The 24,702-nt window shown below is 49.0% G+C and overlaps 3 protein-coding genes across 4 annotated transcripts in view; 1 reads left to right on the forward strand and 2 right to left on the reverse strand.

Annotated features, from left to right (window-relative positions):
- Positions 1 to 800: 800 nt before the first annotated feature.
- On the reverse strand, positions 801 to 7,201 carry LOC119108532 (calumenin-B). Of its 2 annotated transcripts, none has more exons than XM_037232116.1 (8): positions 7,154 to 7,201; positions 4,828 to 4,927; positions 4,484 to 4,611; positions 3,403 to 3,523; positions 2,857 to 3,024; positions 2,278 to 2,425; positions 1,828 to 1,940; positions 801 to 1,364 (listed from the first exon to the last, which is right to left on the reverse strand). In XM_037232116.1, exons 2-8 carry the CDS (start codon positions 4,918 to 4,920, stop codon positions 1,176 to 1,178), a joined length of 960 nt encoding a protein of 319 aa, XP_037088011.1. In that variant the 5' UTR covers positions 4,921 to 4,927; positions 7,154 to 7,201; the 3' UTR covers positions 801 to 1,175. The 2 variants fall into 2 exon arrangements, with proteins under 2 accessions (XP_037088011.1, XP_037088010.1); XM_037232115.1 differs by lacking the exon at positions 7,154 to 7,201 and adding an exon at positions 6,971 to 7,096.
- Positions 7,202 to 13,300: 6,099 nt separating this feature from the next.
- RYBP (ring and YY1 binding protein) lies at positions 13,301 to 18,216 on the forward strand. Its single transcript, XM_037231019.1, has 4 exons — positions 13,301 to 13,458; positions 16,264 to 16,392; positions 16,874 to 16,975; positions 17,380 to 18,216. Exons 1-4 carry the CDS (start codon positions 13,433 to 13,435, stop codon positions 17,591 to 17,593), a joined length of 471 nt encoding a protein of 156 aa, XP_037086914.1. The 5' UTR covers positions 13,301 to 13,432; the 3' UTR covers positions 17,594 to 18,216.
- Positions 18,217 to 18,550: 334 nt separating this feature from the next.
- Positions 18,551 to 24,702, reverse strand: part of LOC119107961 (voltage-dependent calcium channel type D subunit alpha-1-like) — a 63,911-nt gene continuing 57,759 nt past the window's right edge. The window contains 3 exon segments of the mRNA XM_037231551.1: positions 18,551 to 20,763; positions 21,132 to 21,289; positions 22,278 to 22,396. Coding sequence (XP_037087446.1) covers positions 20,614 to 20,763; positions 21,132 to 21,289; positions 22,278 to 22,396 — 427 coding nt within the window. The 3' untranslated portion in view covers positions 18,551 to 20,613.

Below are 24,702 nucleotides of genomic sequence, written 5' to 3' on the forward strand. Positions count from 1 at the left end.
ATAGGATAACTGATTTATGACCTACCGAAAAGAAAGGCATTTTCATTCGAACAATCGAGCAGACATTTGCAAGAAAATGATTAAATGTACATTAGCCCTTGCATGTAACAAAACATACATTGATAAAAACATGCCACTTAAGCACATGCACTCACACACGCACGCAACAAACATACAAGTGTATGCGTATATATATATATATAATATATATATATATATATATATATATATATATATATATATATATATATATATATAATGTATCTCTCTCTCCCTCTCTCTCTCACACACACACACACACAACACACACACCACACACACACACACACACACACGCACGCACGCACGCACGCACGCACGCACGCACGCACGCACGCACGCACACACACCACACACACACCACACACACACACACACACACACACAACACACACACACACACACACACCACACACACACAACACACACACACACAAACACACACACCCACACCAAACACCCACACCCACACCCACACCCACACTCACACCCACACACGCACTGTGAGAAAGTGGGTTTGCAATCTTATCACATTAGCAATCACTGTCAACCAGAGACCACAGTCGTGACACTCCGCAAACGGTTGCGTCGGCAGTCGGCAATCGTACCCTGGCTTGCGCTGGTTGCTGGCTGGATGCGATGGTACCACGTCACTGGTAGTCTGCTCTCCTGGCCCGCTCCAGATCACAAGCTTCCACGATAAGGCTGTTCCGTTCTACCGCTATTGCTGAATTACTCCCATGATACTTATACACTTTTATGTCGTTAAAACTTTATTTGTCAAAGGTATAAACAGCAGATTTGGCACAGACGTGACAAACATTCCCATAACTTAATAAGCATAACGTTTCTGACTGTATTCAAAAAGTTCAGCCATAGCGCCAGGTGAATTTCCTGGCAGCGCGGCACCCACGTGCGACGTGCGCCCCCTCCACACAAGCAGGAACAGGCGTGAGAATCTTTCTTTCCTATATGGACTACCACTGCCAGCAAGGGGCGCCGGCCGCCCCGCGGCGAGTCCGTACCGAACGCGAGCGCGAGCGCCGCAGTCACCTCGGCCCAGATCTGGCGCGGCGCTGGTGGCGCCCCCCCCCCCCCCCCCACGAAAACAAGCGAGCAAGCGCGGCCGGCCGCCGCTAAAGTTCGTCGTGACTATAGAGCGCGTTGCCGAAGTCTGTGGCCTGCGAGCCGACGAATAGGTCGTACTTGTCGAGGATCTCCTGGCGGCTGAGCATGCCGTCGCCGTCGGCGTCCGCCTCGTGGACCAGGTGCTGTGTCTCGGCCAGCGAGTGGTCGTAGTCGGAGGGCATGATCCAGGCTCGCACCTGCCGCACGACACGCACGAACACTGCGTGATTCGTGCCACTACAGAGGGCGACACATGCACCAAACGCGAGCAGATAGTGTGCAGACAGCTCAAAGTCTTGCAGACGATAACCATGCGACAGTGCGACGCACCTGGTGGTTCGTGCAGTCCAGTCCAATACAGCACACATAATAGACTTAAACGCACAACGCACGCGGGCAAGTCAGGACACCACAGCGGTGAAGATAATGACCAGAACTCCGAGGTGTGTCGGCACATTCAAGGCTAATTTTGAATTCACTCTCACGCGACGGGCAAAGCCGACTTCACGAAAGGCTAGATCCTCTGTACGGCTACCCAAAGCGTGCACCACGGCGAAGCAATGCACCCTCGCTGATGCCCAGGGCGAAGCGGAGACACTGCACCAGTCGCGGGGCAGAAGCGCCCCCTCCCCCCAACACGTGCTGGCCGACCCGACCAACCTCGTCGGCATCCAGGTATCCGTTGCCGTCCGTGTCGCGCGTCGTCTTGAACTGCTCGCGCTCGTGCTGCACCCAGTCAGGTTCGGCTCCGTCAGCCTCGTCAAACATGTCGCCTGCCGACCACGTGACAGCCCGTCACGACGCGCCACGCTACGCCTCCCAGCTTTCGAGGCGCAAGTGACCGCGCCGATTCCGACACCTTCGCTCCCGCAGCAGGGCCTTCCCTGCGTGTCCTACCCGACCCCTGCTGCAACATAGTCCACCTGCAGCTGGTACAACTCTCCACGAGATCCTCGCTCCCCCCCCCCCCCCCCCCCCCCCCAGACTTAACCACCCGAAAATTGGGACATAGACACCTTCGAAAAGAAATGGAATGCTGACAAGATATGTGACACAGCATATTGGAGTCAGCTGTCGCCTGATCTACCGAACCGCCGAGTCATTCATTACCAATATACTCATCGACGGTAATTTTGCCGTCGTTGTTCTTGTCGATGTCCTCGATGGTCTCCAAAACAACGATGTCGCGCATGTGTTCCACCTCCTCTGGGTGCAGGAAGGTGCTGAACTCCAGCCGCGACAGCTTGCCGTCCTTGTCCTGCACCGCACCATACGCAGACGACCGTCTTTCAACGGCCCGCGTCACCGGACCAGCCGCACGTCCCGAGATCAGCCAGACTCTCCAGCCGGGCACGGCTCGTGCAGATTCCGTAAACAGCGAGTCATTGCGTACAGCGAGCGAACAGCGGGTCGCGGTGTGCACAGCATACGGAAATTCCCTGCCTGACAACTGTATGCGACACCACCATTCACAGACATGTATCTGACGCACCACGCGGACGTATCAGTTACAACACAAACTTTAACGCCCATGTGCGCGGTGATAACTTTTAAGGGGAGGGAGTGGGGCACCATGTATTTGGAGACCGACCAGCATAGCACCTGACTTGAGACCCAGCCGGTCCGGCGGCGCCCACCATCCCCGGTGCGGCACGGGGCCAGACACGCGTCGCCCGGCGGCAGTCATACCACGTCTGCGGCGTTCCAACGGCGCTGGTCGCGCCCGATCATGCGCTGGTACGCGGCCGCGTCGCCCTCCTCGTTCTCCTGGGCCTCGCCCGTGAACCCGTACGTCGACTGCTGGTAGTCGTCCCACGTGATATGTTCCTTGTCCTGCTTCGACGCCGGTGCGTGCGCCTGTCAAACGCAGCGCGATACGTTTCGCCACAGCTCCGCAGCCGTAAGAACAAGCCGACCGCGGCTCCCGGACACCGTGATATCCGGTAACGAGACTGTGCAGCGGACGACAGGTTACATGAGTTGTCACGCAACGGTTATAAGCCCATTAAGGGCAACGTGCATGTTCATGATACATAAAACTGCATAAACCACGAGCAAAATATACAAACTTGCTGCAAGTAAAGCAACATACTAAAGTTGCACGTCTTAGTTCAATCATAGATGCATGAGCATAGCCAATTATGACAGCGATATTAAGAACCATACCGGTAAAGCCACCATGCTGCTGAAGTACAAACTCATATGCTGCAAAATTATTTCGAGCCAATCGCTCACCTCCCATTGTCTTTCTACTTCTGTCTCCATGTACCTATTTTGTGCTTGTTTTATCCAACCAATCAGCTCTTCTTCCGAAACCATGCCATCTCCGTCCACATCAATCTTGTCCACAATCAGCCTGTTATAAAGCAGAAGATGCATTCAGTTCCACGCACACTCTGTGTTACAAAGTACGAACAGTGAACGTGCGTAACCTGTATCAAAATGCAGATAGAAACACGTACGACATGAATATGGCTAAATCATGTGGAACAGCAAGGTTTAAATAACTTGCAGATTTTAGAGTTTGCTATGCTTAAAATGGTGGCAAGTATTTATGGATGTACATGTGTAAAAGCTGTGGAAAGTGTTTATATTGTTGGGTTAATTTGTAATGACCCAACAACATGACCACCTAATTTGCTAAAATTGGAATTAGAGGGCATGACACTGTCTCCCTGTTCTTGTGTGATTATGGTCATAACCCAAAATGCATGAATACCATATGCTCCAGCACTAGTGCAAAGGGAAATCATTTTTCCAACTCATTGCATAAACAAATTGTGTAAACTCTGCATGAACTATCACACAGCTCTTATCCAACTCGACAGCAGTCTATCGCACAGCTCTTATCCAACTCGACAGTGGTCTATCACACAGCTCTTATCTAACTCAGCAGCAGTGATCATGAAACGTTAAGTCCATTCTTCACACACATGCACAAATACCAGCATCACAGCTTGGCTAGTTTAGACACCCAGGCCAACATTGCAGGCATCAACCCATGCCTGTCCCCCGATTAGCGTCCGACGTGACGGGACGGCTTCCCGACCAGGTCCCGCAGTGGAGCACCCTCCAGCCAGAGCACTGCACCTATGACCTAACATGTGGCCTGCCCTGGCATCTTCCCTCTTTTATAAAAGATGGGGAGGGAAGTTTTTTAAACCGCACTTTTTAGCAGACACTGGCATGAATCTTTTAAACATTTATTTTTGGTCTCGCAGAAATGACCTGCAGCCAGTCAGCTCCGCAAGGGACCTAAAAGATGAACACGCCAGATTGTCCAAAACCCCATGCACACAAACTGCTCAGAACTCACGATAATCTTTCCTTGCTTTCTTCGGGGGTCAGGTCGTTGAATTCCTCGGCCTCGTCGCCAAGGAAGGCATCATGGTCGTAGTCCGTATTATGTTCATCACCCTCAAAGTGATCAGCATCACTCAGTTTCTGAGGGTGTTTACATGCATATAAACCGGTGATGCACAACTCAGGAAAGGTCTGATGCAACAAAAAAACTGGTACACAAGCTTTGCAACATCCACTTGAACTATGAAAAACAAATAATTCAAACATCCTTACTTTTCTTAATTGACTAAATAGCAATGCTCTGGTTCACATGCATCATACACATGGGCTATGCATATGTGTCAAACATTCACTGACCTTGTCTATTATTCTTCCTTCATGTTTCTCCTCATCTTCAGCATGTATTACAAGAACCAAATGGCACAGGACTAGCACCAGCATCCACTTCATTTTGGCACTGAAACATGGTTAAGTATATCATTGGTCATATCATGGTCAAGCATATTTTGGTTCAATGACATTAAACATTGAGGACATCACGACTAACACACGTCTGGGCGGCCCGTTGGATATCCTCTGCCCGGGTGGGCGTCAATTTGACTCCCTGAGATCTCAAAACTACAAAAGTTAGAGATACCAAATCCACAGGGTGTGTTAGCCTGTATGTGAACTCATTTGGGTGAGAGCTTAAGGTTCCTAGATCATGACCTTCAGGTCAAATAAGGTCAAACTCCAGGCTGGTGTTCCAAGTGCCCCCCAGAACCTAGATGCTGATTCTAAGCAAAAGGTCCTATGCTCATTTAAGGCCAGTGGCCTTGTTTGACCTTTTGAATGTCATGGTGACTGAAACCATACAAGACTGCTTTGAGTTTTACAACTGAATAAGCAACAAAGATTATGCTATGTAGTATATTCCTAAATACAAAGTGTTGCCTGTATCATCTTAGGTCAGTAAGCTATATATTATTAGTCTTTAAGAAGCCCCTGGAAGGTGTATAATGCAGCTCATGTTATCAATAAATTTGAAACAGGCACCAGAAACTACCCCATATGGCAAGCCCCACAGTAACAAAGCAGATTGGTTTGACCTTGGTCTGACCTTCATACCTGATCCTAGGTCAATGAATTTATTCCTTCAATTGTTATGTTGCCTAAGAAAGTACCTCTGATGTATGGCTTCATCTAACACTGTCACTGCATCAGATTGAACAGTTCCCTAGAAGTTGACTTTGCTGAATTTGTGCCAGACTTTGACTTGCTGTAGGTCAGCAACCTTGCCAGATGCCTCTAAATTTTTGGTACCACATGATGTGCTATTCAATTGTCTATAACTATGCACACTGTGGCATGGTTACTATAACTGAACTGTTCAGAAACTGTTCTGGAAAGACTTTTGAGAGAGGGGAATTGACCCCATGCTTGAATCAGTGAGAGCTGAACCAGGATAACTGACCCAGTGCCAGCTAGCTCTCTTATAGCTGGCACATGAACAGCCGAGCCAGCAGCTAAACCAGTGAGAACTGATGCAGGACAATAGATCCAGTAACCAGTGGACCAGGACAACTTAAACACCAATAGATGAACCAGGATAAGTGAATCAGGGACAACTACACCAGATACAACATATCTGGGATACTCTTTGGCCATGACATTTTTTGTTTGGCATAGATACCACACTACATGTGATGTCAAACAACACAAAACATAAGTTCTGATATCTGCCAGTTAATGTCATCATGAGTGTCAGTACACTGAATGTCCTGCACAATCAAGGTTGTGATGCTGGACTAAGTGATCCAGAGCCTGAGGGTTTGGTGCCCAGGCACAGATGTCCCTGCCATTTTACCTAAAGGGAAGCAGGGCAGGGAAATTTCTTCCTTTTATTGCAGTATCGCCAGCACCATGATGACTGAGGCAAAGGTGGTTATAAATTTAGATAATCACAAATATGACAATGGATAGATCCAAAAAGTGGTAGGCAATATTTTGTCTATATCAAATCACTCCAACAGCAATTACCTGCTGGCAGACTAACTAAACCAGAACAGGTGAACATCCTTTTGCATGAAAGTCTGTCTGAAAACAGCCTGAAAGTCTGTCAAATATAGGAGATGCCCAATGGTACTCTTGTTGAATTATTTCCTAATACTTCTAACCCTCCCTTGAGCTTTACAAGAGATACAATGTGAGGGCATGCAAACAGCACATAGTTTTACTGAGCATGAGTGCCACACTCCTAATGGAGCCCCCATATGTTGATATCTGTGGAAACAAATTATTTATTCATATTTTGATTGTCTTGATTTCTGACCTAACGTCAGACGACGTAGCCTACGGGATATTGCCCGCAAAGGCTTCACGCTTCTTGAAACGGTCCGCATCAATTGAAATAAGCAAGGGACCTGTACAACATTGACATCAACACATGCATAAGAAACTTCTCAAACTTTTGGCTCTTCCGTTTAGTTGTATGTACACGTGACAAAACATGAAGTTTTACCTCACACAAGTCGAACAACCAGCTCACACCAAATGCCGGACGGTGCTGTTTACAACCAAATTAATTCAGCCGGTCACGCCTAGCGGTCTGGACCGAGGCCCGGCCTGGACAACGAATATTGGTTTCCAAGTCGCTGGAGACTTTCTGCCCAGAGAGTTTTACGGGTATTTGGTGGCATCTTACGCGTTTAGAAATCTCCCTAGTTTTGCCGAGGCTGCAGGGGCATATTGTTTTAGTAAATGCGTATCTTAGCAACCGCGTCAGTGGTGTTAGAAATAGTGCTTACCGAGACGGCCCAGCTTTTGATGTTCTAATAGAAATATTTTATCTTACGAATTATCAGAGGCGACGAGAAATAGATTCATAATACCATTTTGTTAGATACGTTTAAATCCGCTGTAGCTGAACAACTAGCTTTTCAAGGACGACGAGAAACAGTATTTGGAACAGGAAAGCTCAGGCCACTAAAACCTACACTGTCGAGCATATATGAGATGAAAGCGATGGAAATGCAGCGAAACTTCCCATTTCTTTAGTTAACTTCTTTCTACTGTTTCTATGCATTTTTTCTGAGTAGTTTGGACGCCAACAGAGCCATCCAATGGTTATAAGATCGTCACGTGGTCCAGGGGGCTTAGGATCGCATTTCGTTGAGGGCCTCGGCCTTCTCGGGCCGCGGACAAATCGCGGCAAATCGCCCCGCCCCCTTCTCCTTTTCCCACCTTACTCTGCCGTAAAGACGTGGATATCTACAAAATAGCACGTCATCCTGATGAAAATCCCGCGTAATGCAGGCCCCCTTGAAGGCTCTTGATAGATGCAATACCTTCAAACTCATTACCAATTTCTGACTCCCTTTTGCCACTCAGTCCTTAGAAACCAAAGGAAAACATAAAGCAATAGGAAACCAAATGTGCTCTTATGAATTGTACCCAAGGTGCCCGCATTAGGAGGCGAATGGGCATGTAATGTAACAATGAAAATAATGGGCATTCAGACCCAGATCTAGACCCAATTGTATTAATTTAGTACATTCAAACTTAATGTTTACCGTCACCCCAGGCCGGTCAATCCTGTGCTCACTGCTTTCCTCAACAAATTTGGCGAAACTAGAGCTCTGATGGGAATCTATGGACGAGTGAAAATTATTAGTCATTGCACACGTTCCTGGGTACCCATTCTGAAAACGACGAGACTTTGCTTGCATAAAGAACTAGTAATTCGTGTGAAAACGGCGCCAAACCGGAATCCCGGATAATCCCACGAGAATACTCACCGCACGGGATCCGCATTGGGGCAGATAGGTCTCGCGCTACGTCACCTGACACCTCGTATCATTTCGTTGAAACCCCTTCGACTGTATTATTTCTAATGACCTAGCATTTAAATGAGATGGTACACTGTACCGGACATCCATTGACTTCTTATGGCAATTGTACAGTGATCCGCGTACAATAATCCCGGCTTAACACTCGAAGACCTACAAATCGTGAGCAGTGATATGAACGAGGATCATCAGCTTCAACATGCCATGCAGTGTACTCAGATCGACAGAATACACCTTAGCAGACACGGGACGACGACAGTTTAGACGCATTCCCGCCTAAACTAGGCATGACACATTCCGTTCAAAGGACTTCTTACAAACACAATAAGACAGCATTCACAAGCTTTACTAGTGATTTATGCAGTCAAAAAGGGGACGTGCACCAAGCACGGCATACAGTTTCCCGTCCCCAGGCAAACACATCATCATCATAAAACCATCAAATACACCATCAAACACCATCATCACACATCATCTTATCAAGCCACCCGCGCTTCCGTAGCCACAAAGAAAACGAAGACTGTGCAACGTTAAATCGCACTTCTTTCCAGCCCTACGCAGAGCAGCAGCCTGAGCCGGGCCGGCACCCGGTACAGGCATGTAGTGAGCGGCTGAGTGCTCCAATACAAGCATTGTAGGTTCCTGCGCGCACCACCTCTATTTTTCAATGCATGCACACATCAGATATCTTGCACACTTCCCTAAGCACATTTAGACTTTAATACGTGCCATCACCTCAAACTGTGTATTTGGAACGAATAGAAAGGACTCAGACAGCAAAGCCCCACTAAGCCTAAGCCTGTAGCTAGAGGAATTTACTGAAAGGCGGGATATTTCCACGAGGCATCTGATGAACATGCAATGACCATAGCACTGAAATGGGAGAAAACAATCTGCATGAGACCATTTCTATGGTGCGTTGTCTGTTTAACTACCCAACTTGTCGTTACATGACCTAAACTTGACATGACATGTTCTGCGACCCAGCGCTCGATTTTGCTCGACACAGTCCTGCAGACTGTGCGCGCACCAGTCAGTCCCGAATGCTAACAGCACCTTGTCCCATGTCGGACCATGCTCAGGGTGATCGTCCAGATCTGGAAGAATGGGCTTGTGCATCTTGCCTAGGAGATCCGACAGGGTGTTGTGCGCACCGGCCGTCGGGTCAGCCACAGGCGGGGGAGGGGGGGGGGGTTGCTGCCGACCACTGCGGGCGCTGACATATCAAACGTGACGTGACGGGGGATCTGCAAAGACATCGTCATCGCTGTCGTCATCGCCTCGGTCCCTTTGGGTCTCCGTGAACTGCTGAAGCGCTTGTGTCTCGGCGACCTTCCTGGACGGTCCTAGCGTTGGCTCTATAGCAGGGCTGACCTCCGCTCTCAGGGTGGCAAGCCATCCAGATGGCGTATCGCGCCGTCCTGCCAAGAAAAAGTCCAATTATCCTTTGAAAATAGGCTTATTTCATTTGGAAATGGTAATGTGCGTCCTCTCAAAATTGTGTGCAATCTACAGAGACGACTGACTTTATCATGGCAGACTAGGTGTCTACCAACTAATTACAGCGTGGCCCCTTTTGTAAAGCATGTCATTCTTTTAGTTTCAATGCCCTGAAAACGTTTAAGTCTCCCATGGTTTCTCAGCATGTTTTGAACAGAAGCTTGTTTGTTCCGACCTTCTGTAGGGCGGCCCGTGATCGCTCAGGTTTCGTCCCTATTGGCACTGGTGCCTTAGCCTTAGAACAGCAGTCGGACATGCGCCGATGAATTTTACCCGCAATTATCGAAGGTAATTTTACGTGCCGCCAACGTCATATGCATCATTTCCCTTGGCTATTTGAATATGTGACTTACTACACTTCTGCATCACCTTCATAACATACGTTGAATGATGGGATATTTTGCACTCTTACGTAACAAGGGACAAATTCTGCATTTAATCATCAGCCGTCAGCTGATGACATCATCTAGCGTCCCTCCGTAAACAAGCTATAAGTCAAGTCCGTTCCTGGGTTTGATGGTATTTAGCAGCCAGCTTGAGTTTATTTTGTCTGTTTTTTCCGAAACAGTTGGCTTTAAAATAATGGGATTTAACATGATCTGTAGAAGATGAGTGGGCTCAAGGCCGTTCCGGAGGCCCTTAGAGGGAGGCATCATATCTTTTTGATCCGCTCCCTCACGCTTGAGGCCTTCTGACCCGCGCAGTTGACCCCGGGTCGACGTTTGAACCGTCATTAACGTAACAATATTCCTGTTCGCCACAGGTGGTTAAATAATTGACACGTAGACTCAATTGGGCTTCACGGGACCGTGCTGGAAAAGGTTTACCTGGAAAAGGTTGACTCTCCGTTCAGTACCAAGGCCCTGACTGGCATAAGACTCTTTCTGTTAGCTCAATGTGGGCACTCATCAGTTTTCTGTGTGTTTCATTCAATTGCCAGAGCGCCGCCGACCAAAACAGCAGACCCTGTGCAATTCAGGCTTCCGTTCCCGCCCCTTTTGAACAAATCTCCCTCCTTTAGCACCGGCAGTGGCTTAAGGGCACCGTTGTTAGAATCATTCTAGCGACTCCAGAAGGCGAGGTTGGCACATATAAGCCGACGGAGAAATTCCGGCGAGCCGATGAGGATTCCGGCGACTAAGTATTGTGAACTGATGAAAAAATCCGGCTGGCCAATTCCAATATAATTTAGAGACGACTCCTATATATTATCAGGTACCTTTGAGTGGGATAGATTCCGAGGCATGCGTTGTGTACGACTATACGGTTCCGCTCGTACTTAGGGGTGTCTGATAGTTGCACATAACCTACGCGGACTGTGGTCTCCCTTTAATATGACCAGTAACCGACATGCATGATACGGTGTAAATGTAAAAAATACTAGCAATGGAATCCTATCAAAATGAAATTACCTTCCCATGCTAGGACGAAAGTATCTGTTTCGTAAAGCCCATATATTGTGGGTGACCCAATATTTTCGCCACCATTTGTAGTCGCTCCCAGTTAGTCAGGTTATGACGGGAACCGCCTCCATGCTAATTACCTGTGAATCACTGCAGTGGACCAACTAGCCAGCAGGTGCCAGCAACATTGACATGCATAATAAATCCAAACAAGTGTAATTATTGCTGGTAGACGCATAACTCCAAGCGACCGCTTCTTTGGTGAGGTTGATTATTGGTGAGTACATTCACTATCTCTGGGCGACTGCGGACCTGCAGCGGCCGCCATTCGTGCTAGGATGAATAGTGGTACATGATGGTATATAGTCTAAGCAGGTAAGCGCGTTGCAGAGCCCCAATGACATCATCAATACGGCAAGTAAAAAAGAGTCATATGCCGCCTATCATTTTTTGCACACACATCTAACTTAACAACTAAATTAATGTTTTCACGAACGCGGTCACTCCGATAAAGTGGACCTATTATCTCGCTTATTAACATTTGTAAACGTATCCAAACATCATACATTATACAATGTGATGTGCGAGTACGCAAACTAAAAAAAGAAACATGCAGGAGCTGTGTTTGATTATTGACTCACACATGACACTTGTTGTTTTTATGCAAGCTGAGCATTGGGATTCTCGTGTTTGCTGTTTTGAGTCGGTGAGAAATCCTTTGGGTGATCAGGAAAATATCGCTGAGAAATGAGGTGCCTTTCTCCTGTCACGCAGACGGCCAGCAGGAGGGGTGTCGCCAAGAGTTAGAGCTAAGGCAAGAGAGCTGAAGAAAGCACAAGCAAACGGAACAAGCGATGCATTCCTGAAATAGTGAAATACGGCGCGTAACGTATCCGGGAATTCGATATCACCTTAACATAGCCAGTTAATTTCTAACTATTAAACACCAGAATATTCCCACGTGACGAACTATCATTCATCTTGACGGTAGTTTTGGCGTCTGTCAACAAGTCTTGATATTTCAAGGCCACGCTTCAACGTCCACTTCTGGTTTATGTGAACGAAATCCCATCGCACTCAAATGTTACCGACCAATTTAAGGTGTTTAAGCAAAAGAACATTTAACACTACATTAACTAGCGTCAGAAATATAGTCGTAACCTTTCGCGGCTCAATTCAAGGTAAAATGACGGGGAGTTCCATATCGCCAAAACTGGTAGCACAGTCCGGCTCGGCCATCTCTTTCGGTTTCATCCGATGCCACCAGGTCTCGTTCGTTTTCATCTGATATCGTCCAGTCCCGTCTTATCCCATAAGCTCCACCCGCATCCGTCTAGTCTCATGACCCTTCATCCTGTGCTTCCTTTTCCCATTCCGTAGTGTCCAGCTCTATTCCCTATCACCACGATGTTGTAAGATGCGTACCAACTACGCTTAGCGTTAAATGCACGGTTCCATGTTCTTTTCTCGGTTCTCTTGATAGACAGAAAGCATGTTCATGACAGACTTGCTTCGACAGAAGTTGTTCACATGCCGCAACACTTTCTCGGATCTCTCTGAAATTGTGGGAACAGTTCCGCCCATTATGGAAGCTGTAGATAAGGCGTCCTCCATCCCCCCCCCCCCCCCCAAGCAGGGTAAAGTTTCCTATTCAGTTGGGAATGGGGGGCTCCATCCCCACCCCCCAACATGACATCCACCCACCCCCTCCCCACTTTGAGAAGAGAGTGGACTAAATCCAGGAAGAAACCTGTTTGTTAGTGCTGGGCTTAGGCTGCTTCTCCTTTCACTCACAATTCAGCCCCTAACTATTCTGACAAAACTACGTCACTACTCATGCCCAAAGACGTCTAATTTTTGCACTTTGCATTCAAGGCTTCTCATAGACCCCTTAGGCCTTAGGGGGAGCAATGGCTACATTCATCTCCCCTGGATCCACCTTTGACGAGCCGTCACGCAGAACAAATTACTTCGTCCGTGTAGCGTAAGCAAATAAAAGGAGGATGCCTGTGACTGCAGCGGCATGGCCGGCTACGGCAGCCAATTAACTAGCATCTTATAAATTTTGTTATCCTTGATCGCACCCAGCTAGTTGTTTTGTTTTCGTCTTTCAGTGCGGTGTTGGGGTGGCGGGATATTGCTGGCAACTTGGGCTGTAATAGTTCTTCCCGGAGCTGTTGCAAGTTATAACGGGACATGTGCGCGTAGCACAGCTCCTCAAACCTATGTGAGATGGATCGAAGAGAAAGTCCTGCGGGGTGAGTTGCTTACATGTGAAATGGTGACGAACGGGACGCACCCTTTGTTCTGAAAAGTTTTCCTGGAGTCGCAAATGCTTGCAAATTTAGAGATTGATGGGGATCACCATTATGTTCAAGCCATTTTGTGTGTTCTGTTAAGTGCAAACTTTGAATCACTATTGAAAGTTTGGGAAATCTAACGATGATAAAGTAGCATTAACCATATCTGGCCATGAGTGCAATCACATGGCATGATGACTTCAATTTTTGCGAACTGCTGTTTTTCACTCCAAATTTTTCAATGGAATGTATGTGTGTAATGTTTTCCATTTCTAGGCTGGGTTTTGTGCTCCATATATCAGTTTGGGACCTACACCCTAAACTGAAAATTACATGTGCTGAGATTCTTTGGCATAATAGCCACAACACAGTAATTTCAGTGCTTGTATTACATATGTATTAGATAACCCAAAGTTTGTTGGACAGCTGCCATCGAGGTTAGTGGATAATGTCACTTTCAAACAACTATCATTCTCTGCAGGTAATTTCTGACAAACATTCCATGAAATTTGCATTATAAATGAGTTAAAAATTCCGCATAATTTGGCTGGTCTGAGCTTGGGGTGAACAAGCATGAGGTGTCATGTAGGCACCTGAAGCAGTGAATGGATTCTGGGCACTCTGGGTTAAGCCCTGGTTTACTTCCAGTGTCACTATTTGCTTTCTTCAGTGTCATTTCAGTTAAAGAAGTTGAAATTGGAATTGGATATGCTTATTGTGAATGGATTACAGGAGATTGGATCAGTTTTGGTGGCATTATAGACCTAATCTTCTTGATAAATTGAAGAGGCTTCTTGTTTAATCTGCTCTTTAGTTAAACATTCCCAATAATTCCCACTTATCTTACTGCATCAGTTTAAGTTGTAAGCAAATTTACTTCTGGTCCCACTCTCTTCGTAACAAGTTATTTTTGCTGGATTCTAGGTTTCAAATTTGTATGTTTTAGTTTATATCATTAACTTGGTTTCTCACCTTCCAGTATCTTCTATTCATATGGCAATTAGTTGGCCATTTTTGAATCTAATAGAGATGTATTACCCCAAAGCTTGTTACTTAGAAGCAATATTATAAAGGGATTAGTTAATGAAGGAGCTGGGGGGAAGCTCAGCAGTGAAAAACAATGCAAGCTGTGTAAAGACTGTGGTCATTTGGGCTGCTTCCCAGATTTTCTGGGTTTTTTTCTTAAAGCTAGCAGTAAAGCAATAAAGAAAATCAAGCTGAAATTGGAAACTATACCCCTGAATGCTACGCTTGAATTTTCATGTCATTGCTGCATCGCTGGATGCTTGCCTGCTAATTTACAAAGTTGTTGTCACCTGCAGAATATATCCTGCTTCATTAGCTTGAGTTTTGGTATCATCTCATTAAAGGGAATGCCCTACATTCATACAGGACCTTGAACTAAAAATGAATCATAAGATCATGTCATGTAGTTTGCAGCAGGGCCCTTCTCAACACAAAAAATACTAGTTTTTGAGCTGCACACTTGTGCAGATGTTTAGACTATGGACATTCAGGGATGCATGATATCATTACAATGGCAGTCAAATCCTGCTACCCCATGCTTATGCATACCCCATGCATAGCTTATGCAGCATTTAAAGCCAACAAAATTACTATTGCGAAGATGTCCAAATCTGATGTCATTAAGCACAGTTTTCAAATATAGTGGACATCAATTGGTGCTTCCTTTATGTTGGCCAAACTGTGTAAGTTTCTATCACAAAACATGTTTTGTGTCTGAACATATTAAAAGTTGGACATGACTGCAAGTTCTGTTAGTTGGGCTTGTAATCAAATGGCTTAAAAATAGTGAGCATGTGAGTACAGTTAAACTTCTTAAACTGACATACAAATATTCAAGAACACTGCAAGAAATTGCCAGAAAACAATGTTTGGCACATGAGCACTTAAAGCACAGCCACTGCCATCTCTCAGTAAGTTAAAGTACTGCATGTGGGTGCAAGGGTGGCAATTTTGTTCAGCTAGTTTGGCAGCACAATGTGGAGCAAGTGTTTCATGACAATCAAACAATGGCATGTTTAGAAGCATATGTCTAAATATATGAATGTTTTGTTTGATGCAGACTTCCATTTAAAAGGATGCAAATAGTTATAAGTGAGCTTATTACATCACATGTGATGCCTGCTTCAAACATTTTCAATTATGGAACATCTTTAACTCTAGAGTTATTATCTGTAACCTGGATGTGAAGCAACAGTAATTTAATGGCCCAGGGCACCACTGAAGCTTTGAATACAAAGTCTCTCCCATGTGGTAGGGAGGGGCAGGTTCAAACCTTGGTGCATCCATGGCCTCTGGGCAGTAATATGGTATATGCAATCACTGGTGCTTCATACAAAGATGTAGGATGGTGGGTATTATGTTCTTCACTAAAAAACAAATTCAGGTATCTTACCACACTCCATGTTTGTTGACTTGTATGCCAATTACACTTTTAAGAGCTCATGTACCACTTTGATATATACCACATTCCATGTGTCAGCTTTATGAAAATCAGTTGGTTGCCCTGCACTGGCAACTTCTGCAGCCTCATGTGTCTCATTCAGAGGTGCTTGCTTTGTTCAGATATAACTATTGTGCTCATAAAATGTGTTGTCAGCTGAATGATGCCTATTCTTTGCTGTGAATGATGCTAGCTTCTGTAACTAGCATGCTTTCACTTTAAAAAAAAAATACTTTTAATCCAGGTATGAAAATCAGCTGGTTGCCTCGCCTTAACATTTTTTTTTTACATTTCAGAAAGAGAGGAAAACGTGTGCCAAAGCCTGTGGATGACAACTCCTGGGACTGTAGTGTATGCACCTACAAAAACACTGCTGAAGCTTTCAAATGTCTCATGTGTGATGTCAGAAAAGGCACATCAACAAGGTAAGTCACTGGTGATGCCAAATTGTTCAGCTTTAATTTATTTTTGAGAGACCTTATCAGCTATGTACATCCATACATACACACCCATCATGCATGTTTGTAAGGGTCTGAATCAAAATGATGTATTGATGGCATACTTGGTCAACACAGTTGTCCTGTCAGGGTAGTCATTCCTTTGCTGTTGAATGTATTGACAGCACACATGGTCAACATGGTTGTCCTGCCAGGGTAGTCATTCTTTTGCTGATGGTATCAGCAAGTGGAAACATCAGCATTTATAATTATAATTTACATGCAACACAATGCACTTTAAGATTACCAGTTTGGTTATTTTCAAATGTAGCTAAAATTCAACATTTTTGCTTGTATTTGGTGCACTGACTGACTGAAGTTGGTTACATTTGTTGGGGTTGCCACAAGCTTCAATAAACAACCAAACAGTTGTGGTGCACTAGGGACATTCAATCTTCTCCCACCGCAGAAAACCACGTCTTAACCAAGACATCCAGCAAGTTCAGACATACACGCCTCCCGTACCGAAAGCCAAGCGGTTGGATAAGAAGGATGGGAAAGGTTTGAAAGGGTAAGTTGGCATTGCTGGTAGTAACTATATGCCATTTTGTGTTTCAATAAAAATGTAAGACAACTTACAATTATAAGGCATGCTCCTCAGCAGTGATTATCTCACTTTCCTCAAGCAATCACATTTTCCAGGACAATGCTCAGCTTTGCGATTGGAAGTTTAGTGACATGTGCAGGTGTTGCATATTGTGTGAGATTACCCTAACTGGGCTAATCCATCAGATGCTGTGCAGCCCCTTCAGGCTGGTTATGCTGTTTGCGCTCCACACGACAGCTCGAGACGGCAGTGGTATGGCAATGTCTGCAGCGCGGCTGGTGTCTGGCTGAGCGCGAGAGTGACGTCCTTGCATGAGCCGCGGGTCGGCGAGCGGACCGCTGACCTGTGTTGACCGCCGCCGCCGCCAGGCTGTCGCGGCTGCGTGGCGTGGACCGCAGCCAGCCGACCCACCAGGCCGTCACCATCAACGACGTGACTGTCATCATCACCGAATTTCGAGCCAAGGCCAAGGACAAGTTGGGCGCGTCGGGCGCCTCCACGGGCGACACGAGCAGCCTCTCGGAGAGCGACCGTCACTCGGAGGCCTCCAACGGCCTGCCCGAGCTGCAGGTCAAGGCCTGAGGTCGACTGCTCGCTCCCGTCTGTCCGACCGCCAATCAAAACTGCCGGCCACTGCCAGGACCGCTCATGTGATAGCGCTCCGGGGCCGTGCGCCGCCGGCCCCGGCCCGGCCGGCGGCGCACGCTGGCACGTGCCAGCCGTGGAGAGCTGGCGCCGGCCTGAGTCTGGTCGTGCCGGCGTCCTAGCGGCGCAACGGGCGCGTGTCGCCATGTACAGGGCACGCCCGGCGACTGGGGCGACGCCTGGCTGCCGGGGCCCGGCGGCCGGGGCCGTGCCAGCCGTCAAACAATCGTTTTCTGTTGTTTACGTACCGCGTCGGCGGTGGTGTCACCCACCCCTCGCGCCTCGCATCATGTTTTGTAACGGTGGACGCCGGGTCGTGTTGTGGGATGTGTTGTACTGTGTGAAACTTGCTGTACAGCACTGCTGTAGAACAACCGCTCGCCTCGCATTGTGTTTCTGGATAAGCGCCAGCCTCAGCCCACTGCGGCGGTCATCCTCTTATCATTTGCCTCATTCGCGTCTCGTCACACGACCTTGGGTTTTAATCACGAACATGTTGTAGATTGTTGTACCCATACTGTATTAAAATTCGGTCTATAATGCATTCATCATGTAAATGGGCACGCTGTTTTCTTATCAAGCTGGAAGCGTGCAGATGAATACTACTTGAATTGACGGGCGATATGTGCGACTGATGAACTTCACAAGAAGCAGAGCCTTGTTAATTCGGCGACAGGAGCGGGCGGGGTGAACAAGTATAATAAGTCACATTCCTCATTGCGCGGATTTTCTGTGGCTCTGATTTTGACATGATCGGTGGAGCGCAACGGTTTACATTGATAAAACGTGAGAGATTTCACGCATACAAATTTGAAATTGATCGGAGTGCGGTACATAAAATCATGGCCAACACGGCATTTTATACACACCAGCTCTTGTGCGGCGTGGTCATCAAAACCATGGTAACGCCGTAGAACGTCAGCTGCTGTGTGAATGACTTGGTGAGGAAACGTGCAGCGAAGCGCCCACCCGCGTCCCGTAGCACGTGCGGAATCCCCTCGGAGGGCACAATCAGGACTGTCCGCGAGAAAAACTCGGCGTGTGTGCAAGTGTTTAGGTGCAGGCGAAAATGGCGCATGACGTCACGTCTCCAACGGTGACTCCCCCTCGCTCAGACGCCCCGTGTACGCGACATGTACGATGCTCGATTGTGTTAAAGCATGGTAGGCCCTCCGATGCTACGGGGTCCAGTGCTTCTACATAACAACATTCCACTTTGAGAACACCATCTGTTACAACGTGATCAAAGGCCAGCGCATATTTTGCTGTGTCACCATATAGCAACGCTGACACCAATGACCTGTTCCGATGTAGCGGCAGGTCACATAGTTGTTTGCTGGGTCCCGTCCTCTTCTTGCAGTGTCACCGGGCGTCTCTCATTATACCCATCTGCGGTGTGCGCCGTAGAACTTCAGTTTCCATGTCCGTAAGCCCATGAATACCGGACACAGCGCGTTCCTTATCCGGGAGGACACATGTATTGCGTCATTGTAGTGAAGAACTCCTCTCAGAATTATACAAATTCCCACGCTCACGCACAAAACTGGCGCCCGGCTCGACAAGACCGCACTGCCCTGGTGGGGCAGGGGCGGAGGTAGGCGGCGGCTATCAGGCAGGGCACGGCCGACACTGGCTAGCGCCCGACACATCGCGACCCAGCCCTGGCGCGTCGCGACCCGAGACAGTGTCACGGCAGGGGGCAGCTGGCGGCGGCACGGCACCGCCGCATGTGCGCGCGCTCACCCGGGCCGTTTTGATTGGGGTTCGGTCGGCGGTACGGTGAGTATTCCACCTGGTATCACAATGGCACGCCGTGTGCGTCCCGACACGTCACGACACCTGTCGTGAACAGTCGACGCCTGTCCTGTCGACGCCTGTCCTGTACAGTCAACTCACTTTGGCACCGCTTCGCAAGATGGCTGACTCGTGGCGGAACCTCAACGCGCCAGCTAGTAAGACACAAATTCATATCACTCGCGAATGAGCGCATAATGACTTTTTACGGTCGAATCAATGGATTGTGTCAATACGCGTATTTATTACAAATCACACTCACTCGGCTGCGCATGAAGCGGAGGAGCCAGCACGACGGTGGCTCCCAAATTCGTGCAAAATGAAAAAGCTGATGGACGCCCAATCCTGGCCGCTGGCGCCGTCCTCGCGTCAAACCTTCCCAGCACAAAGCAGTTCATAAACAAACCTGAACGGTCGAGAACGCACAGTGACCAAATAACACCCGCCATCGGGGACAAAAGGGTGCGGCTTTACCACAACCCTGCAAATAAATCAATTGCCTACATATGACACTTTCGTATCACAAGTGGTGGCCAAACACTTCCGGAGAAACGACAAACCTGACCGATCCATGGCTCACGCAAGAGATGCGACTGGTCATTACAGCTCGCAAGATGCCATAAAAGGCGACCAGGAATCAAAACGAGCCAACCCGGACCGAACAAAAAGAAGAGCAGTGTGCTGTGCTTTTTTGTCCAGGCACTTCCTCCAGCCAGTTATGTACCCAGACCGATGCACATCGTATTGGGGATGGGAACAGACGTGCACGTCGCAGTCGGGGAAAGACATATCATGGTCGAGCCTGCTGCTGACTGACGTCTCCGATCGACGCTGAGCTGTACAACAAACCCTTGACTAGAGGCGCCCCGGCGGGCAGCGGGCGCCTAGCGAACCAGACGGCGCACAGCGGGCCCGACCGAGCCCGAGGCACAGGGGAGCGCAGCGCGCGCTGCAGAGCCCGCCCCTGAGTGGCGGCCCGTCGTTGGACGCCGGCGGTGGCGGCGGCCAGGCGCTCCTCCGCGCCCCGGCGTCGACGTCAGCGCGGCCGGTCACGACGGCGCTGTGTCCTGCGGCGGCGGCGGCAACGGCAGACTACGCTGGCGCCGCTCGAGCGCCACACTGCCCAGGCACTTCCACCGCGCGGGCGGCGGCCGCCGGCCGCACTACCGGGGCGAGGGCGAGCGCGTGAGCAGCGCGTGCGCCGCCCGGTCGAACTGGTCCGAGGTCAGCTGCAGCGTCTCCTGCATCTCGCGCCGTGCCACGCGCACCAGCTCAGCGTCACAGAAGCGGTCCAGGCCGTGGCCGGCCAGCGTCTGTCCGGCACAGATTGGTGGGTCAGCCTAGCCGCGGGCGCCAGCCGCACAGTCGGCTGGTGGCGCCGGATCCGGCCGCTAGCTGTAGATCAGTGCGACCGAAACATGCCAAAAGGCGCTGTCGCAGCATCGCACTTTGTACGTCTTGTGCTCTACGTTATGTCACGTGGTAGTGTCGGCATCAACTATTTCTCATCCACATCAAACCAGTACAGCAGGTTCAGGAAAAGCCAGCACCCGCAACTTATTGCAGACGATTTCACCTAGCAGTTGCCGGCAGAGCTGTTTCATTCGAGGGCGCCATCATGACCATCGCATCACCTCGCGCAGCGTTGCCACCGAACATGTGGCCTGGCCGCAACACGCACCTGAGCCACCAGGCTCTCGGCCGAGCCGGCCGTCTCAGAGAGCGGCCGCTGGGGCCGGGCGGGCGCCGGCGCTGGCAGCGCGCTGGCGGACACGGAGTGGGACGGGCCGAGCTGCGAAGCCGTCACCTCAGCGACAGGCCGCCGGCCGCCGCTGTCGGCTGAAACATGGCGCCACGTGCCGCTGTCAGCCGGCGCGGCCCATGGCTAACCAGCCACAGCCGCCACGCAGCAGCCAAACAATCAGCCAGCAGCGGCTGCCGCGACCGGCAACAGCGGGCTGCTACCTATAATACGGATTTATACATCTGACTTCTGATGGAAAGGGAGCAAGAAATGCTGCCGTGCACCAGTTGCGTTGCGAAGGTCTAAAATCATTTTTCTGAGGTCGGTGGTCTTCGAGGGGGAATATGCGCATGAATAGCGTTATGTCCGCCTTATTATATGATGTGTCATACCCAAGGAATGGATGATAAGTGAGCTGTTACTGATACAAGTTTCTACAGCCAGCAAAATCAATATGTGCTAGCCACACGTTCACATATCCTCACATATTGTGCACTGCACTACCTGAAAAAGCTGTGGTAGAAGTGGTAGAAGGTAAAAGATGATCCCACTTTAATGTTTTACAGAACACGAACTCTCCCGAGCAGAATCTTGAAAAAGTGACGCGAGGGAAGCACGTTCATGGAGTTTCTATGTTGTCTATGAGCGCCAAATGACCACCTCAGTCAACACGCCCGCAAACGCCAATAAACAACTATGTTGTCTGCTGAAATGAATGGCAGTCCATGTTGCATTTAACAAAGAAGGTGTGTTGGCCTGAGCTGGTGCTTTAAAAAGTCGTCCCTCCAAACCCAAACAGAATGTTACAAGCCAATAAGACACCGCTGCAGAGTAGGAAAATAACATATAGCGATACAGATGTGCTTTTAAAACTATTACCCAGCTATAGACTGGGGAGAGGGGCAGCGTATGTCCGAAATGATTGGTGGCAAGCCTGAACTTGGACTGAGGTCATATGATGTACCGCCACCTGTTGACTGCAGAAGGAGGGCCGGCAGAATGAGCTAAGCACCGTGAGGTACGGGAGCGGGCAGCGGCACCGATACACCCGACAGAGCTCGATCCAGCGCAACGACTGCTGACCTACTGTGCCTTGCGCTGCGGGCGAAGACGGTGACTGAGCGGCCACACCCAAGGGCTGCCGATCAGCAGGCTCACGTCGACCGTCGTCTAGGTCAGAGCTGCTGGGCTTACTGCCCTCCCTGCGCGGAGCCGCCAGGTGCCAGTGTTAGCGCCACACCAGGCATCACTGCGTTAGCACCGGAGGATCCGCCGAGGGGCGTCACACTCGGAAGTCCAGTCGGCGGAGGCACAGGTCAGCTGGCATGTTATTGGACGTCACACGGAAAACAAGCCGGCGCGTGCAGTGTGGACCGGGAGAAGGAGAGATGAGCTGAAGACAACGACAGACACGGTAAGCCGGGATCGCTGGGCGCACGTTCAGGGCCAGCTTACCATAGTCAGGGCTCAATAAATGAGCTGTCTTTCTGAAAAAGCGTCCATCTCGTCATATGAGGGCAAGTGATGTCACGAGCGTCGTAAGTGCAAGTGTAATGATACATAAACTGTCCTGCATTTTGTCTCACACACCAATGCATTTATTCAGCGTTGGACCTTCCTTCATTACAATATCAATTTAAAGGCTCAATCGGTTTGACCCCGACCCATTTTGTTCTGCATGACGGCAGCTACAGAGTGTTCGCATGGTACGATATCTGATGTAGAAAATAAGACGCTTTGACTGATTTTTTCTACTCGAAGGATTCACGTGTGCGCACACATGCAGTACGCGCACACAGCCGCGCAGCCAGAGCCTTGACGGGGGGAGGGGCATGGTTGACAAATGGCTCCCTGATAGTAAGAAGCCCCCAAAAATCACCGGATAGGGCCCATTTGTTAACGAGGGTATGCTTTTTCTGTGACATTTTTTTATTTTTACCTAGTATTAATAGAGTAAAAATCAGAAGCTGCAGGGAGATCAGTTCTATCTGAAGTTTAGTCATTTGACAGAACAAAATCATGCGCTAACGGCTGCATGAAATAAATCGCCGGCGCACTCCATTTTACAATGGTGTAGTGGACTCTCAAAACACGTCCACAGTTTGTATTAACATGACCAAGCCATGTTTGTCCGTAAATGTTCAGCTTTCAATCAGAATTGATTAGAGATACAACTTATGTATGTAGTTTTGAGCATATGCGCTTGCTTATCTTGGCAACAAAAACCTCGACGCCAGGAGTTGCAGCCTCCATAGGCCGCACTGCTTCGGCCATTCTGTCCTAACGCGGAGTGGCTTTCGGCTGTCATTCTGCCGATACGGACGGGATCCCATGACCGATCTGGAGGCCCTTAGAGGGATATACCATGCCACATTGTTCCCCTCCCTGACGTGGGAAGTCTTCTGACCCACGCGGTTGACCACGGATAGACACAGGAATCATCATCGACGCAACAACATGCCTCATCGCCGCAGGTATTCAATTAATTGGCCACATAGATTCCAGTTCGGCTTAACGGGCCCATGCTGGAATTGGCTTCGAGGGCCCACCTTTAGGTGTTGGGAGCCCTGAGGGACACAAGACTCTTCCATTGCCTCAATGTGAGCACTCATAAGTTCTCATGTTTCCTTTCATTATCAGAAGGCCCCGACCAGCGCAAGAGACCCTCTTTCATTTGGGTCTCGTCCTCTTCCCTGCTGAGCAAATCTTCCACTGACCGAACCGAGGCCCCTTGTTGGCACAGTATAAATACAATGTGGGTCACTGAACGATACAAGAGCCCCGACCAATGTAAATCGCAGGCCCGGTCTTGCCCCTGCTTGGGAAATGGGCTCTCAGAGCTCAGATCAACACGGAGCCGGCTGTTCATTGTTGGTGATTTCTGGCCAAAATAGAGAAACGCTCTGTATCAGGGGTCCCAGTTGGTGCAAGAGGTCCTCTAACTCACATCTGAGATCACGGCCCCACGGGCGAGGTTCCCTAATGCGACCTACAGCCAGCCTTTCAGACCCTTCAACTTTCCAATCGGGCTTTTGTCTTTGGCCTCGAGAGACCCTTTGGGCCCTTTTCGGCCGGCTTCAAACACCGCTTCGACCACGGGCCACTCGCCGTAACAGGATCCCTGTCAGGTACTACAGGAGCCCCTTATTGTGTCAGGCACCCCGAGCATTGCAAATCGGGGATCCCGACCTCGTTCCGCTTGGTCTCAAAAGTCTCGGATGGACATAGAGCCGATTCTTCGGTGTTCGTGGTTTCTGACCGATTTAGACACACGCATTGTCTCAGGGATTCGTCAAACGGTGCAAGAGGACCTCTGATTGACATTTTAGGTCACGACCCTGCAGACCACGATATTTCTATGTGACCCACAGCCAGTCCTTCGGGCGCTTATGCTCTTCAATTGAGCCTTTAATCGTCGGCTCTGGTGGGCCGCTTGGCCTCTCTTCGGGCCCCATCGAACACTTCTCTTGGTCGACTAGGGACCCCTTTTGAGCATAGGATTCTCTGT

This window comes from Pollicipes pollicipes, unplaced genomic scaffold (assembly GCF_011947565.3).
Source record: "Pollicipes pollicipes isolate AB1234 unplaced genomic scaffold, Ppol_2.1 Scaffold_6686;HRSCAF=7923_pilon_pilon_pilon, whole genome shotgun sequence".
Classification (NCBI taxonomy): Eukaryota; Metazoa; Arthropoda; class Thecostraca; order Pollicipedomorpha; family Pollicipedidae; genus Pollicipes; species Pollicipes pollicipes.

Excerpts from the sequence above, each read along its gene's own strand:
- LOC119108532 (XM_037232116.1), bottom strand. The coding sequence starts at position 4,920 with ATGAAGTGGATGCTGGTGCTAGTCCTGTGCCATTTGGTTCTTGTAATA. Across the intron at positions 4,612-4,827 it reads AAGGAAGAATAATAGACAAG|AAACTGAGTGATGCTGATCA; the intron begins GTCAGTGAATGT and ends AAACACCCTCAG. Across the intron at positions 1,365-1,827 it reads GATACCTGGATGCCGACGAG|GTGCGAGCCTGGATCATGCC; the intron begins GTTGGTCGGGTC and ends GTCGTGCGGCAG.
- RYBP (XM_037231019.1), top strand. The coding sequence starts at position 13,433 with ATGGATCGAAGAGAAAGTCCTGCGGG. Across the intron at positions 13,459-16,263 it reads CGAAGAGAAAGTCCTGCGGG|AAAGAGAGGAAAACGTGTGC; the intron begins GTGAGTTGCTTA and ends TTTACATTTCAG. Across the intron at positions 16,393-16,873 it reads AGAAAAGGCACATCAACAAG|AAAACCACGTCTTAACCAAG; the intron begins GTAAGTCACTGG and ends CTCCCACCGCAG.